Source organism: Aulostomus chinensis, chromosome 15, assembly GCF_037954235.1.
Source record: "Aulostomus chinensis isolate RoL2024-O1b breed Wild chromosome 15, RoL_Achi_v1.0, whole genome shotgun sequence".
Classification (NCBI taxonomy): Eukaryota; Metazoa; Chordata; class Actinopteri; order Syngnathiformes; family Aulostomidae; genus Aulostomus; species Aulostomus chinensis.
Genome location: NC_141334.1, coordinates 4,517,682 through 4,534,249, shown reverse-complemented (window position 1 = coordinate 4,534,249; position 16,568 = coordinate 4,517,682). Strand labels below are relative to the sequence as shown.

Below are 16,568 nucleotides of genomic sequence, written 5' to 3'. Positions count from 1 at the left end.
TGTCTGCTGTGGTGAACCGATGCGTTTCACAGAAGCTTTTGAGAACTCTGTTATTTTCTGACAAATAGAAAAAAATTACAGAGGTGAAGTAAGAAACAGTTCCAACTGACCCTCTCAGACTAGTGTAAGGTTGAAACGCACACAGAAACTAAAAAAAAACCTCAAACTTAAAAAAAAAAAGTTCTGGCAGGTGATTGGATGAAGCGTCTGTCCATCAAATTCTATCACGGTTCAACCAATCAGATCAATGAACTGACGTAGAAGCAGAAGCCAGTAAAAACGAGGGTGAGAACAACTTCAGTGGCTTTCTTTTCCCTTCTTTCAAAGAGGAAGAACTCTCCACTTCTATCCTAGCATCTGCGTTAACCTCCATCGCCGCCATCGTTGCGCGGCTCGCCGTTGTCACACCTAAGCCACGCCCAATATCTTCTCACTGGACCCTAAATTGTAACTGAAATCTAATATTCAACATTCTCAATACATTTCTGTAAAAATTCTTGCTTTTGTGTTGTGTTCTCTTCCATGTAGGCGTGTCCTGTATCAAGGGGTAGAAGCAAATAACTGGGACTTTCAGTTAAAGATATTGTGAGGCTCATCTATGTTTGATGTCAGTCATTTATAATGAGGATGTACAAAGTTAAGGGCAGTTTCTCCTCAACAAAACAGATGATTTATGATCTGTAGGAGTCACATGCCAGCTTTCTATCCATAGGTATCGCAAACTTGAGTTTTTATTTATTCGGCGTCAGTCGGTGGCGATGAGCACTAGCTGGTCCACTTATTCCCTCATCAACCTCCGAGGAAGAAGGTGCGGCAAAGATGATGTCATCAAAAGAGTGGAAGACAGAACAACAGGATGGACATAAGACCTACTGAGTTCTTTGCAATACCTTGTGCAGCAACTGAGCAGGAGGAGGCTCTGTTGTCGTTCTGCAGTTGCTTTTGTTTGCGTACAAGTTCCATATAATCAAAGAAGCCAATCAAATGTGATCTTCTGTATCAGCAGCCTGATATAAAGTTACATATTGTGAAGATCTTAGCCATTTCCTCACCCTGAGCATGCTCAGCTAATTCCTCTTAGTGCTGCCTGGCTGCCAGCAATTAAGGAAAGTGTCTATAAAGTTCTGGCTGAAGACCAGCAGCTAAAATCAATTTAAAGTTGCCTGATATTCATCTATTTCAGTTCACCGTCAGCCGTCCGTGAGCGTGTTATTTCTACAGACGCTCTGCTGAAAGAGGTGGACTGGAGCCGCGGGAGTTGTCACAGAGTAGCAAAATGCACGGTCAGTGAATCAGAGCCTCACACCACACTGCAACAAAAACTGTAATTAGCTGCTCAACAGATAAGAATTCCATGCAGCAGAGAGCGGAGGAGCTCGTCTTCTCATTGTTTGGATTTGTGGAGGGAATGTGGGTTTCCTGAGACTCCGGGTGACAAAAGCGAATTCAAAGGTTAAAAATACCCTGTGTTTTAGGAAAATAAGACAAGGTTGTTTTCTAATCTCGCGTCCTGCATGAATCATGTGAGGACATTTTTAAATTCGCCATATATATATATATATATATATTCATACAATTTTACTCAAACGTAGCAGGCCAGGTGCGGTATTGTGGTTAATGAGAAAACACCTTCACTGAAGCCACCTGCTTTCTCTATTAAAAGGAATAAGTTCGGTGTACACATCGATGAACTTTCTAGTCACAAGTTAAACAACCCCCTGCTGGTTAGCTTAGCTGAGCATTAAAACAGGAAAAGGGGCTAAAAAATGCTACCTACCAGCAACTCTCAAGCTCATTTATGAGCATGTCATATTTGGTTTGTTTAATCTGCACCAGGAAGGAGTGTAAAATATCTATATTGACATTAAAATATGGGTTTTAATGTATTTCAATAGAAAATATTGATGGAAACTGCCAAAAAAAAAATACATCTTTCTCAAGTTGCTCTAAAAAGTTTCTCTGCTTGCTCCAGGTGGTCTGTGGCTGAGAGACGGGAGCTATCTTACCAGTCCGGCGCGGCTTGGTCGTCCGCCCACTGAGGAGGCCACAGAGCTGACTGAGCTGATAGAGGAGCTGCTGGGGCTGTGGGCCAGAGAGGAGACCCCCATGGCTACACGCTTGCTCTTCTTGGCCTTGGCGGGGCTGGTGGAGGGGAAGCCGATGCGGATCACTTTGTGGATCGGAGCGAACAGGCCAAACTTGGGAAGACACTGAAAATATCTGCAGGAAGTGAGAGGGAGGGAGAGGTAGGAGGTCACAGATTGGCGATAGCCGGCAAAGGAACTACTTTACAGTCAGCACAGTCGTTGCAGTCAGTTTTGGGAAAGAATGGAAAGCAAAAATTCTGATATTCTGATTCTGGTGAAAACCAGTCCTCCCTACTCTATATTTAGGGGTTTTCATTTAAGGGATGTACCATGTGGTACAACAGGAGCCCACAAATGACCTCCGGGCACTACATGGGTTCCCGAGCACTTTAGACAGCTTAGTGATTTTATACACCTCAGGTGTTTAAGCTCCCTGGCTTTTTTGGGGGGGATTTTTTTTCTTGTTTTTTTTAAAGTGTATGGATGATGTTTTTGTTGTGAAATACAATATATTGCATACTTAGTTGAAATCATTTCCAAGCAGACACTAAAGATGGGAATGTTGATGACAGTTTGCCACAGCGGCAGGCTGAAGAACCACTGAAAATCAAAGTATCATCAATGCACCGATGTCGTGTTGCTGTGGCCTATTTACTTGACGTCAAATTTGCATATTTTAAATAGCTTAAAAGTCACTGTCAATAAATTATACATTATGCTTTCTTTCACTATCATCTCTGTTTTTTCCCTCTGACAGGAGATGCAAGGATTTCAAACTTCTTGCCTTCTTTTTCTATTTATTCAAATAAACCATGAATATATATGTATTTGGGAACTATACAAACATGACAACCAATAATAACAAAATCCCAAAATGAATTTTAAACAAAGAACTGCTTTTGTGGTAAATATGTCTTCGGCAACTGCAACTGATTCATTCTGCGCTGCCTGGCTCGCGACTGCCTGCCGACAAAGGTCATCTACAGCAAACGGTTTGTGGCAAATGAAGAAAGAGGAATGTGCGCCGGTCTGAGACGAAAACCTCGGTGAGGAAATGAAAATGACAAATATTCTAAAACTGTTACATATGAGAAGATAAAATCAGGCTCAGGCAGTGAGTTCGCAGGGAAAAACAGGACGATCTGCAGCTCCTCCACTGCCTTTTAAGGGAAAAAAGCAAAGGAATTTGAAGAGTTTGATGTATATATATATATATACGGTATACATCTTACGTGTGTGTGTGTGCGTGTGTGTGTGTTTACCTTGTTCCAGCAACTGCGCCATCATTTTTCCCCAGGGGCTCATCCAGCTCGACCCCACACCATTCCCCCTTGGCAAAGTCCGTCTCCCCCATGTAACGTATGACGCCCATCTTACTGCCTCCAACCTGACAGACGACAGAGAGGGAAAACCATCAGACTGCTGCTGCTGTTGGTCTACGAGAACATGTCAGCCCTGCAGAACTCTTTTCGTCCACTGTGTTCTGAGTGAGAGGAAGAATAGATGAAGAATCTTTGAATGAAGTCATTAGCGAACGGCTGAGTTCCTTCACTTGGTTGGAATTCCATTCCGAGGAAATGCAGAAATGTGCTTGTAAACGTCAGCTGCTGGGAGGAAAAAAAGAAAAACTAAGAGAACCTCAGCTGGACTCTCCGGGATCAGAGACCTCCTCTGGTAAATGTCGACAGTCGCGAAGCAGAGAGTTTTTGTTCTCGCTGTGGGTGATCAGACATCTGAAGTGCCGAGGTAAACGGAGACGGTAATCATGTGTTTAGCCTCTGAGGGGGTCCGTCTCTCATTTCAACAGTTACTTTAGAAATATCCTGTGCAACATGTCTTCTCTAGATGACTACTATTTACTCTCTCTCACACACACACACACACACACACACACACACACGTAAAGTTTGACCAAGATTTCCACTCTGCGAAAGAGCAGCACCAAATGGTGTGTTCAAGTGTGTGTGTTTACAATCTGAGTTTCATACTTTTTACCTATTTTATTTTATTTTTTTAACAAAATGTTCGAGGTCGTGTTGTATTTCTAAAAGCAGGCTACAGGATAGCAACACATCCCAGTAAGAGATGACACAGGAGAAGATTTGGAAATAGATGGATCCACTGATCAATGTGTCAGCAGTGGTTTCTCCTCTCTTAAGTGCTGAAAGTAATCCGGGCTGATTTACAATATTGACCAGTAGGAGGGCCCCTGGTGCAACTACCCCCGGTTCCCATCAGTGGATTGGAGGCAACGTGACCCCGCCAGGACCAATCGTTCCATTCATCGCTGATGAAACAAGCCAGAAGGAGATACAACTGGTCTCTCTCCTGGTGAAGGTGTAATCAAGGTTAGACAAAGGTTGAATATTGACGGAACAGAGGAAAACAGAGTCCCATCATATATCACCTTACATGCATCCGTCGAATGAGGCTTTCGTGAAGCTGAAATGACTGAGAACCTGAAACGAACCCAAAGCTGTGGTATCAGGCTGGTGTTAGGTGTCGCTATCAGTATTAAAAGACACTAAAGGCAGTGGTATTGGTACTGGAAGATCCTGAAGGGTGTAGTATCAGACATAAAGAGGTGTCAAGCCATCCCTAACCAGCAATGACATCACTACTGTTTCCAGACTTGTGGTTCAACACATTACTTACCAAAACTCGATCTCCAACTCGAAGATCCTTATCCCCGCCTTTCTTAACCGAGCCACTGTCAGACATGTTGGATCCTGACTCGTTGCCCGTCTTCACGGCGCTGTTGAGGAGGCCCTCTCTGAGCGGCACTACCACCCGCTGGCCGGGAGGGGCACCGCCGCCGCCACCTTGCACGTTCTGGACACTGAGGGAGTCGGTGGAGTGGCTGTCGCTTCCCTCTCCCACCGGCTGCCGGGTGAGCTTGGAGGGGCGCGTGAAGATGCCCTGGAGGGGCTGGCACTCAAAGTAGCGCACGCCCCCCACCGAACCATCGTTCTTCCCAACTAGGTCATTCAGTATCACTCCTGCCCATTGTCCTGGGGCAAACTGGGTCTCCCCAAGGTAGGCGATAACTCCTGGTTTTACACCGTTGACCCACACCTGTTCGCCCACCGTGTAATCCCCCAAAACATCGTCACCTTCCTCTGAGATTTTAGTCGGTGTGCTGGCCTTGAGAGGAGTGTCTGGGGGAAAAAGAGGCGCATTCTAGATTAATGTCTATACATAAAAGCCGGGGAAGAACAAGTTTAATATTTAATAAAATACACTCTATGTCAACAATCTAATTGTAACCATGTCATCTTAATATAAACATAAAACATTCCCCCACTGGAGGGTCCAGTTTGAAACACTGCATACATTGTGAGATCATCCTCATTCGCAGTCCAGCAGAATCGCCTTCACTCTATTCATCCCGTTTGACCGTGTCATGCTGGCAACAAAACAGAAAGAAAGAAAAAAACACGCTTGGTTGGCAGCATCCAGCACAACAGGGCAGTTTGTGCGAGATTAGACGACGCTAATTCCTCCAGAAAAGTGGGTCAGAGAGACACATCTGAGATGTGGCGGTGATTAACCCTGCCATTCAGTGCCGTGATAGTGCCTGTTTGACACATAGATGAGCAGGATCTCCTTTTTTTTTTTTTTTTCTTCTTCCCACAGCAGCCTGTAAACTGATCAGGGCGCCATTTAGCACGCGGTCTGCTGCACCGCACTGCCAGTAAAAGTCTGTGCTTATCTGTGTATGTCAGAGTGTGTGTGTGTGTGTGTGTGTGTGTGTGTGTGTGTGTGTGTGTGTGCAGGAATGGCTGGTGCCAGGGCTGCCTCCCCGACACCCTGAGAGAGGGCCTGGGGCTTCTCGAGCCCCATCGCTCGTGCTTTATGCCCCAATTGCTCCCATATGTTGTTGTGTGAGATACATTCAGCACAAGTCGGTGCAACATCAAAGAGGTCTGAACTTGATGATACAGTTTCCAGGAATGTGCTGTGTCTAGAGGAGATTTATTTTGGGAGAAAACTTACTGACAAAGTGATTACATCGCTCCAGATGAGCAACAAAGCGCTCAGACTTTTCAAAGAGAATGTGGAGTCAACCTTCTTTTCTTTTTTTTTAACTCAAATCAATAAAATATTTCACACATTAAGTGTCAGCTGACGAGCACAAACCCGGGTCGCTCACTGATCTATAAAGTGCCCACGTGAAGGTCGCCGGGGATAAACTGATGCACATCAGTATCAGCTGTGAGTCGTTCTGTGTTTGAATGTCTGATCGCCACCATGCTGGGGGGAAAAAAAAAGAAAAAGTTTGCTCACTGCCCGCAAAATCAAACACTGGGAGCCTCACAGTGCGCGGATCACCCAAATCGAACCAGTTCGAAAATAAATTCCCTCAGAAAGATGCAAAATTAAAGCCCTTGAAGTTTTTAAAGCAATGCATCCTGGTAGTTGTAGGAACAGAACAGAAACAGAACTCTGAGTCAATATAGCACACACACTGACCACATTTAGCGGCACGTTTCCTCTTCAACATGACAGTGTTTTGGAAATAGCTACCCAGCTAACCAAGTGTGGGGTTTAAAACCTGAGCTAAGCGGTGATTGGGGTTGCCGGGGCAACAGGAGAGCAAGGGTAAAAGGATCCTCGACAGAAGGAAGAGTGGACAGACAACCTTTACTTCCACCATTGTGCTTGGCCGCCTCCCACCACCATCTGAATCCCACCATTCATCAGCTTCACACAATGAAACCTCCACAGCTTCCTCTCCTCCTCCTTCTCCTCCTCCCAATTATCCCTCCATCTCTGCCTACTTTGGTTACACACACACACACACACACACGCGGCTTTCTTGTTTGTATGATATTACTTTTTCTCTTGTCGTTGCTGTGGTGTTGTTGCCGTCAGTGGTGGTTAACTGAGACTAAGCAGCAGACGGTAACAGATGGAATGTTTTGAGCTTGTTTTCTTTTGTTTGTTGTTGTTGTTGTTGTTGCTGTTGTTTTTTTCTTTTTTTTAAAAAAACAATTTGTAGCTTTAATAACTTGACAACTTCTGGCTTCCAGCACGGGTGTTATGAAAACCCCACTTGATCTTGTTTGAATGACAGTCATAGCTGCGTTTACTGTTACAAATCTAGCTTCATTTAGCCGCCAGGTTGGAGGTGATCTGGGACTCGTGTCATCACATGGACTCACATGGTTGAAAGCTTGTTCACTGGACGGTGTTTAATGAGATTTTGGCAGTGACTTTGTTACCATATGCAGCAATAATTTGACTATTGACCTTGTTCTAAATATGACAATATTTTTGAATGAGGCATTTTCACGAGTTTCTTTGTTCCAAGTCATATTCCTGTTAATGCGCAAACTGCCTGAATAACTGAAGCCATTTCTTTCATGTTGCAGTGTATTTTTGAGTGTTTGTAGCACTTGCTGGAAGCTGAACTGTCACAAAGAAATTTGACTACATGCTGCAAAATGGGTCAAATTTTGACTGGCACTCAGGGCCAGTCATAACTGATTATCTTACCAGGTGATCTGTGTGTGTGTGTGTGTGTGTGTGTGGGGGGGGGGGGGGTATGCATTCAGTCTGCCTCGATCGTTCCAAACTTTTTAGGATTTTAAATGGGTACGTTTACATCAGTACTTTCCAAGCTGAACCACTTCAGCTAATGAGGAAGCAGTGGCGGGGCAGCTGGTGGAGTTGCTAGGCAACATTAGCTAGTTAGCTATGTAGCACTACTGTTGAGCTCACTGTTGAGTTCTCATTTAAGAACCTGTGGTGATCGTGCATTCGCCAAAATTTTTACATCCTGACACGTCAGTCCGTTTCACTGAGAAGCGCTACTTGTTGCCCCGTACCAGGTGATCTGTGTGTGTGTGTGTGTGTGTGTGTGTGGGGGGGGGGGGGGGGGGGGTATGCATTCAGTCTGCCTCGATCGTTCCAAACTTTTTAGGATTTTAAATGGGTACGTTTACATCAGTACTTTCCAAGCTGAACCACTTCAGCTAATGAGGAAGCAGTGGCGGGGCAGCTGGTGGAGTTGCTAGGCAACATTAGCTAGTTAGCTATGTAGCACTACTGTTGAGCTCACTGTTGAGTTCTCATTTAAGAACCTGTGGTGATCGTGCATTCGCCAAAATTTTTACATCCTGACACGTCAGTCCGTTTCACTGAGAAGCGCTACTTGTTGCCCCGTGCCAATCTGCGTTCTGTTTACATCTGCTTCTTGATGAGCACATGTAAGCGCGACGGCGTGAGGTGGCGGGTCTTCGCCTCAGACACCATCATATGAATACGATCCTGTTGTGTGTCATTACTGTTGGAGATAGGATACGTGAAGATTCTCATTTAGGGTGTGACGTAAACAGATTTAACAACTGATCAGGATTTAAAACTCCTGAAGCGTGTGTTCAGCTGAAGGTAGCTCTCTCTCTCTCTCTCTCTCTCTCTCCACTCAATTGTCGGCAATGTTGCACATCAGTAAGCAGAACAAATTCATGGCAATACTGACTTGAGAGGAGTGCTGCATCAATATAATGAAGCACTTTAAAGGGGTAGTTGACCCAAAAATGAAAATTCAGTGGTTATCTACTCACCCTCATGCCGATGGACAGAAACAACTCCAAACAACTGAAGTGAATGGAGACCAATTTTAAAACACAAACAGATACTCAATAAGCCATCAAGTGCCTCTATACTGCTCCTCTGGAGAAGTAAAAGCACCCTGAAGCCTCGACGTGCCGAGTTGTTTCAGGAAACGTCAGTGCCGCCATGCTGTTAGCCTCACCGGTGACCGTAGCGTGTAGCTATGTCATGTTTGAGTGAGGCTAACAGCATGGCGTCATTCTACTTAAGTGATCAGGAGCTACAGCAACACCGTCCCTTTAATTTGTTTCTAGATTTGATGGATTAGGATGGTAATCAAGGTTGAAACAAACTCTGTACCCTGCCAGTCCACTTCTTTTTAGGGCCCAAATAAAAAAGCAGTACATATACCTCATGATAAAACAAACAAACCAACCAACAGACTACTGATTGCTTTTTTTGTTTATTATAACCTTCCACTGGATGCTGGAATCTTCAGACCAGCTGACGCTTGAAACGAACCAACTCAACTATGAGAAATCACGCCGGCACGTCTATGCTAAAACGTCACACTGGCTGACAATCCTGCCACTGGGAAGAGAGGCAACACATGATCATTTTTGCAGATAAGGAGGCATATTTTTCGACAGGCACATTTTTGGACAGACTGTCTTCAAAGGCATTCATTAAGCTGCTCTGTGAGCACAGCTAGAGGGAGGGTTCGAATCCTTTCATCACTTTGTTTGCCCTTGATTCAGAGTTAGAAAACTGTAACAGTGTCAGAAATGTGTGTGTGGGAGGCAGTTTTATGTAAACTAGCTTTCTGAGGTGTTGTAAGTACAAGACATGTGAAAACTGTGAACTCATGAGAGCCAAACCAACGTAGGAAGCTGCATGTGTTGAAAAAGGCAACAGCCAGTAACTTCTTTTTTGTTTTGGAAAGTAGCTGTCTAGGGTAGAGCAGACGTGGCACTGCTCTGGTGTTTTCGTACGCAATACTTCAGAAGAAAAATGCTTTCCTTCATCCACTCGATGACTCCAGAGGAAGAAATCAGCTCTTCAAATTGACTAAACTCTGACGACATCGTGGCTGCTTCTTCCCACAGTCTTGGCAGCTAAAACCAACAAACCTTGTTGGTTTTGTTGATGTTTGCGGGGTTGAGAGGTGATCAAGGTCAGGCCAGTGTTGAGGCGATCTGGAGCAGGAAACGACTCCCTCCGCTGACTCAACGAGGCCTCGCTAGCCGCGCAGAACCATCGGCTTTTTTTCTGGTGTCTTTTCAAAGTCACGAATGCAGTCGCCACACCGGTGAGAGGTGAAAGATGTGAAAATACCACCAGGATATAAAATATCTAGTAGCTGTAGTAAAAGCGGAATGGTGGACAGTGACGGTGTTTCTGTGGTTATTATTTTATCTTTTCTAACCGAGCAGCGACTGAACAATGTTAGAGCATCGCTGCTTGAACACAGGAACGTTTGTGGCTGCGACAGAAAGTGGAAGTTATGAGAGGGGGTGACGAGGTTTCATCGCCACCACGTTGTTGAAGTCCAACCTCTGTGTGTATGTGTGTGTGTGTGTGTGTGTGTGTGTGTGTGACTGACTGGGAGCAGCAGAAGCTGAGAGCAAATTACAGCGTTCACACTGGTTGATGTCAAATAGCCTCATCTACTTCAGGGTCATTTGACTCTCAGGGGAAAGGAGCATTTTGGTCACTAGCTATCTGAATCTGTGTGTGTGTGTGTGTGTGTGTGTGTGTGTGTGTGTGTGTGTGTGTGTGTGTTCTTGTACTTGCTACATAGTGAGGATTAGAATATGTATTTAACCAACACAGTGAGGACATTCTTCTGAGGGTCGAGGTTAGAATCAGGTTCTGGTTAGGTTTAGGGTCAAGGTTAGGGTCAGGCAGTCAGTTGAGATGGTTAGGTTTAGGGTGAGGGGAAGGGGAATGTATTATGTCAATGAAAGTCCTCACAAAGATATAGTACAAGGATATGTGTGTGTGTGTGTGTGTGTGTGTGTGTGTGTGTGCAGTGACACACAGTGACAATGGAGCCTTGGAATGTAATGTATTGAACGGTTCAGTTTTGAATCCCTAGTCGATATAAAAAAAAAAGACGATTTATTACCTTTCACTTGTCAATAATTAAAATGTTACGAGACATGATCAACTCTATGAAATGTCAAACCTTCTTTGTGCGGAACAGATCACGTTTTCCCCGCCGACACGGTGACACCGGACCACTGTAGCACATTCGATCACGAAAGCATTACTGCATCCACCGTGACTGTGTGTTTTCTTTGGCGGGTAAACAGGAAGCGACCCAACTGATGAGCTCATGCACGGAGGAAACAAACTGTGAGAGTTTGGTTGCTGATCTGATGAGCGGTAGTCACATCAGGACATCTACCTCCGGTGACAGATGCAGGGGAACAGGCTGCCGTCCTGCACGCCACATTAAGGGATTAACTTTTTGAGCTGGTAATGGAAGAGTTGGGGATTATTTCAGACACAATTCAAGCTGTTCCGGCCTCCACGCGGAGAGAACAAAAATGACCTCCAGGCTGGGTTGATGAATGAAAGAGAGTTGTGTTTAGAAATGGACTCAACACACCACAGAGAGACGATTATAATACACAGAAATGTTGTCCAACAGTATTCTGAACTGTTCCTTCCTTTCACTCCACTCAAACCTGTGCTCTGTATCGTATCCTATAAATGATGGTTTGATTTGGAGCGCTTACTGCAACTAAAATTAGTCCTTCAGATGTAAGAAGTTGTTGAGATTGGACTTTTGCAGCATGTAGACTGGTACATCTGACACTGAAAAACAGCTCCAACATCCCGCATCTCTACGACGAACTCATAAACCTTCGACAACTTGGAGAGTTAAAAATTGAAAACCTGCAATCACGATGCGTTCACTTCCTTCCCTTTAATCACCCTGACAGACTGAACAGTTCCATCTCCCGGTTTTAAAGTGGGTAAAATCTAATCGTTTCAGCGGTGATTCGTCAGAAAAACTGCATATCTGAGCAGGAAGATCCAGCGCTTCTCCGTCGACACCGTAGAAGAGCTTGAGACGGAAAAGGTTGGTGACCGCTGGGATTCGGGCTGTTCCATTCCTTCGGTTAAATATGGCATGAAATAGCAATGTGCTGGAATAATTACAAACAGTTTAGAGTCGTTCCCGACACTTCCTGTTGTGAGACGACCGTGTTTCCCTTCTCTGGTGAAATGCCGCTGTTAACGTGACCCGTGACGCGCTCGCAGCTGCCTCCGATAAAAAGCCTCCCTTTACACACAGGGATGAGAAGAAATATCGAACCAAAGAAGACTGGCTCTTCTTCTGCTGTACTCGCTTCCGCCGGGGGAGAGAAGTTGTAATTTAGACCAACATGCGCTGGTGGGTCTGGTGGGCCGGAGCTGTCATGTGAGCAGAAACTGTGCGGCTACATTTAAGGATGAGAGCAGCTGTGTTTACTCTGTGAGGACAGGGGTTGTAATTTGGATTCCGCTGCATTTTCAGAAATGTCTAATTGTGGTTGGTAGTCAGAGTGCCAGTAGCTGTTAGGTCAGAGTCATGTGGTACTAATTTACGCTTCCAATTTTTTTTTCTTTTTCTTTTTCAACAACAGATTTCTGTTAAATGTTTTTTTTTTTTTTCTTTTTTAATACTTTCAAGTGCTTTGTTTTGGCAAAGTGGTTATTGGTGATGGAATTTCCAGTTGTGTGGCGAACTGGGCGGAGTCAATACAGTGGAGACGAGTGCACCGCGTTGCATCAGCAGGGTTTTCACTGGAGGGAGCTCTGTTTGTTCCGTCCGCCCCGAAGCACAAACAGAGCCGTTTCCAGGGAGACTCTGTCATTTTTAAATATCTGGACGACCACAACCTCACAAGATTAGGGAAAAAAAATAGACTTGCCTCAAAAAAAAAAAAAAAAAAAAAAAAAATTAGAGATGCTTGCTCAGTGCAGTGCGGCTACTCCGATAAATGACAACGATTATTGACTGCAACGACGCGCCAACACTCACGATACGAGTTGCAAACAGGTCCGGCGTGATCAGGCCTAAGCCTTGATGACAGACACAATGTCTGAGATGAGAGGCAGAATGTCACTGATGACAGGCATAACGACCCAGATGTCAGTAACTGAGATGACAAGCAGAATGACTGAGATCAAAGTCAGAGGCTGCCAGGAACGCATTACATAAAGGGGCGGGGCATATCGAAGCACAGACATCACATTATTATTTGACGGCCTTGAGATTTTCTGACATCAGACAACTTGACCAGTTGTTTCAGTTCCTGTGACTAACGCGCCTGCAACACTGGGTGCCTGCTCTGTTAGATCAGGATTCACGTCCACCTTTATGGGCCTTAGGACTGTTTCTTTTTGAACCAAGTTTAATACCGTGACGTTCTCCTGGTACCCTGACAGCTTGGCGCTGGTCGCTTTCTTATCTCCCTGTATGAAAACACTTTGAACACATGTGGCCAACTGCAGCTGTGCTCTGGTGACTCATCCACATGAATCAACGGTCTGACACACTTCCGGGGATGAGAAGCTGGAAGGCATAAGTCTTTTTTTTTTTTGTTTCCACAAGGTCAGCAGCAGGAAGTAACTTACTGTCTTTAGGGACGGGGCTAGAAGTTCCACCCGCAGAGGTCCTTCCCACTGGGCTGGAATGCTTGGGCCCACGGCCAGGGATTTTCAATCCGCTGGACTTGAGCATGTTCATTCTACAGTAGCAGGGAGACGGCCAGGACCTGAGAGCTCCTTCCCTGGGTGACGAAGGCTTTTGGGTCAGGCACTAGATGTGGGAGCGGCGGCTGTCACTCTCCATGCTTCACTGTCAGAGGAGATTAAACGGTTAAGCCAAAAATGAGGGGCGAAACCTCCAAACCTGGAAGAACTGACAAGCTGGAACCGCCGGCTCTCCTTTAAGGTTGAAATAATTGTGATAAATTAATTTAATCCACATTGGGTTTCATGTCTGGTCAAAACCCAGACATGTTTGGCCGTCCTCATGACACTGCAACGTTTGTTGTAGGTCAGCAACTTCTGCGGCATCAGGCTGGAATATTTGTTTGATATTATTTGTTAGAAATCGTCGCCTTCTTGGAATCATTGCCTGAATCATCTTTTGACATTTTTTTTTTCTTAAACCAACTCCTTATGATGTTTTGTCTCCAGTTGTCGACAGCCAATTATTTTAAGAGGGCGACGAAATCTTTCTGTTCAGATTCTTGACCTCTTTTTTCACGTCTGTGCGCGTGACACTAATTTAAAAAAAAAAAAAAATCAAGATTTTCTATCCAAGCATGACTTCCAAAAAACAACAACAACAAAAAAAAGTGTATTTTTAGCAACACTGGATGAATCTAAAATGTTGCAAGGGTGAAAGAAAAACAAAACGAAACATAAAGCCGCAATAAATTCTCTAGATTTACAGGTAAAACGGCCTCTTAAAACACTTCAAACGAAACAGACCTGTGTTTTTGGCTAAATTACTCCAAACTCACGGTCATCCTATTGACTAGAAGTGTTGTGGGTCTATATAAATATAAATATATATATACATATATATATATATTTTTTTTTTTTTTGCTTCTTGAAACACGATGGAGGATGTCACATGATTTGACGCATTCCTGACTTATAAAATCCTTCTTTGCTGGTGTTACACGGGAGCTGCTGGTGCAAACAACGTCAGCTGCAGACTACCGGTTTACAGCAGTGAAGAAGAAGTGACTTCCTGTATTAGTCTGAGCTAACTGGGCGAACAGGCAGCGTACATTTTATAATATTATGCGTTTAGTACTTGTTAGCTGCATCTATGGTGAGCAGATCCCCAGCTTGGTGAGAGGAATCTCATCTCCTTCAGGTTTCTGACATTTCTTTGACCATCTTAAAGGTGTCATTCATGTTGGGGGGGGGGGGGCGGGGAGGTGGGGTCCTGGTACAGATTGAGGCCCCCTGCTGCAACTGTGATTTTTAGGTTCTATAAATAAAACTAGACTTGACTTATTTGGTTGCTGAACCCACAGGGGGGAACGGAAATTAATAGGCTCTTTCCCATGTGGCAATCCCACACTGCTACTGTAATACCTTTGAGCAAGGCAGAGAAACTTGCAACCAAACACTTAAGACGGCGCAGATTTCGTCATGTTTGGTTCTGTGTTTGGTGGCACTTGGCCACATTTAGTGGCTGGGTATCAGCTGACACACTGATGTTCACCTGGTAACCAATTAAAAGATAATAAAAATGATGGCGGTGCATTAATAACACCTCACTGCATGTATATTACCTCATGGTCAACTTACCACAAGGGTTATAATGACTGAGGGCCACTGTGGTGCCCAAGTGGACAATAATTCACGGCCCAAATTCCATAAAGAAGATTTAATAGTCAACAATTAGCACATCTGGTTGGGGATTTTATCTAACAGTGATAAGGGCGGCGAGCACATTCTGAGCCGTGTTATTTGACACAAAAACAATACAAAATCTAAAGAGGATGATGAGTTTTTTTGGGAATGATAAATTAAGACAAAAATCAGGCCCCGGGCTGTCTACTGCGGTGGTTTCCAGGCTCTACCTCTCACGCGTGGGCCTACGTTCCCGATCCACACCTGATTCTGCTGCCAGCGGGGATGGGAACCGGTGATAATGCGCACCTCCACCAAATGTAACCCAACGCCAGTTTGATCCATTGTTGTAGCTACTGCGGCAACGTGGTCCATCCACGCTCCCCTTCACTTAAAACACCCCACCACCTCCCACGGTAAAGATCCCACATGAAATCAGCACAAAAAAACAAAAATCTCACCTTCCTGTGTGCGATTAAAGAGTCCGAAGATTTTCCGGGAACTTTAGCTGTTCCTCCCAGGGAAAGGAGGATTAATGGTTGCCACTCCCTGGGATGCAAATATGGATGCTGAAGCAGGAACTGAAAGGGAGAGTCAGCGCGTGGAGGATGGCAACAACTGCACGGTGTCAGGGGGAGACAGACCGGTGATGGCTTAGCAGTTAGCCCTGCCACTTCATTCCAGCCTGGCAGCTAAGGAAGCTACCGAGGAGCATCGATAACCGACACGTAGCCTCGTTTCAGGGATTGAAAACTGTCACCACCCCGCCGCAGCATCAGCAATTCCGAAAAGGCAACTTTTCCCCCCTCCGTGTTTGTTTAAAATCCACTCCCGGCTGATAATTTGTCGGTCTCCTCTTTTTGTGGTCGGTGCTCCCACACACTGTCTGAATTTGTGGGGTTAGCACAGCCTCCTTCTGACTCAACCCACCGGCTAGACTGAACAAAGGGGGCCGGGAAGCAGAGCCTCCTGGGGGAAAGATGAGTAGACTACAGACGAACCCATTTTTTTTTCGTGACGTGTCCCGTTTAAAAGCGTGAGGATTTAAACTTGCTCTCGCTTGTTCGTCAAAATACGTGACCCAAAAAAAGCAGTACTCCCCACAGGTCCTAATCATTGGTGCTCCCTTTCATTCGGCATAAATAGAATAATTGAAACCCAATTTTTACAACTGTAAGTAGCACTTAACCGGCGACCTCTTGTTTCACCCCCTAAAAAAGCGCGTTCATTGAACATCTGTTGTACCAATTTGAAAAGTCAAAAATGTACCCGAATAAAGTGCTGTTTTAAGTGTTATACATACGCCGAATCAAAGAATCATCTCTAAAAGTAAATACGGAGCTGTTTTTCAAGTAGAAGTATGTCAGCAACTTCAGTAATGGGCAGGGGAAAGTTAAATCGTAAAGATTCCTAACGCAATTTGGTGAAAGTTCTCTGTGAGACACATACGAGGATATTTGTGATGTGTTAGAATGTTTGAGTCGACTGTGGTCGTGTGCAGCTATGGTGTTTTATGTCTTTGTTTTATTGTGTTTTATTGTTTCTTTG

At 44.7% G+C, this 16,568-nt stretch overlaps 1 protein-coding gene across 3 annotated transcripts in view; it reads right to left on the bottom strand.

Annotated features, from left to right (window-relative positions):
• clip2 (CAP-GLY domain containing linker protein 2) overlaps positions 1-15,983 on the bottom strand; it is a 33,893-nt gene extending 17,910 nt beyond the window's left edge. The window contains exons 1-5 of one of the 3 annotated variants that reach the window (XM_086225865.1): positions 15,482-15,983; positions 13,278-13,500; positions 4,743-5,245; positions 3,350-3,474; positions 2,007-2,220 (exon numbers count right to left, since the gene is read on the bottom strand). In XM_086225865.1, the coding sequence (XP_086081991.1) occupies positions 2,007-2,220; positions 3,350-3,474; positions 4,743-5,245; positions 13,278-13,389 (954 nt within the window). In that variant the 5' untranslated portion in view covers positions 13,390-13,500; positions 15,482-15,983. The remainder of the gene's footprint in view (positions 1-2,006; positions 2,221-3,349; positions 3,475-4,742; positions 5,246-13,277; positions 13,501-15,481) is intronic. The other 2 variants (XM_086225866.1, XM_086225867.1) reach the window with 2 other exon arrangements.
• Between the last annotated feature and the right edge of the window lie 585 nt (positions 15,984-16,568).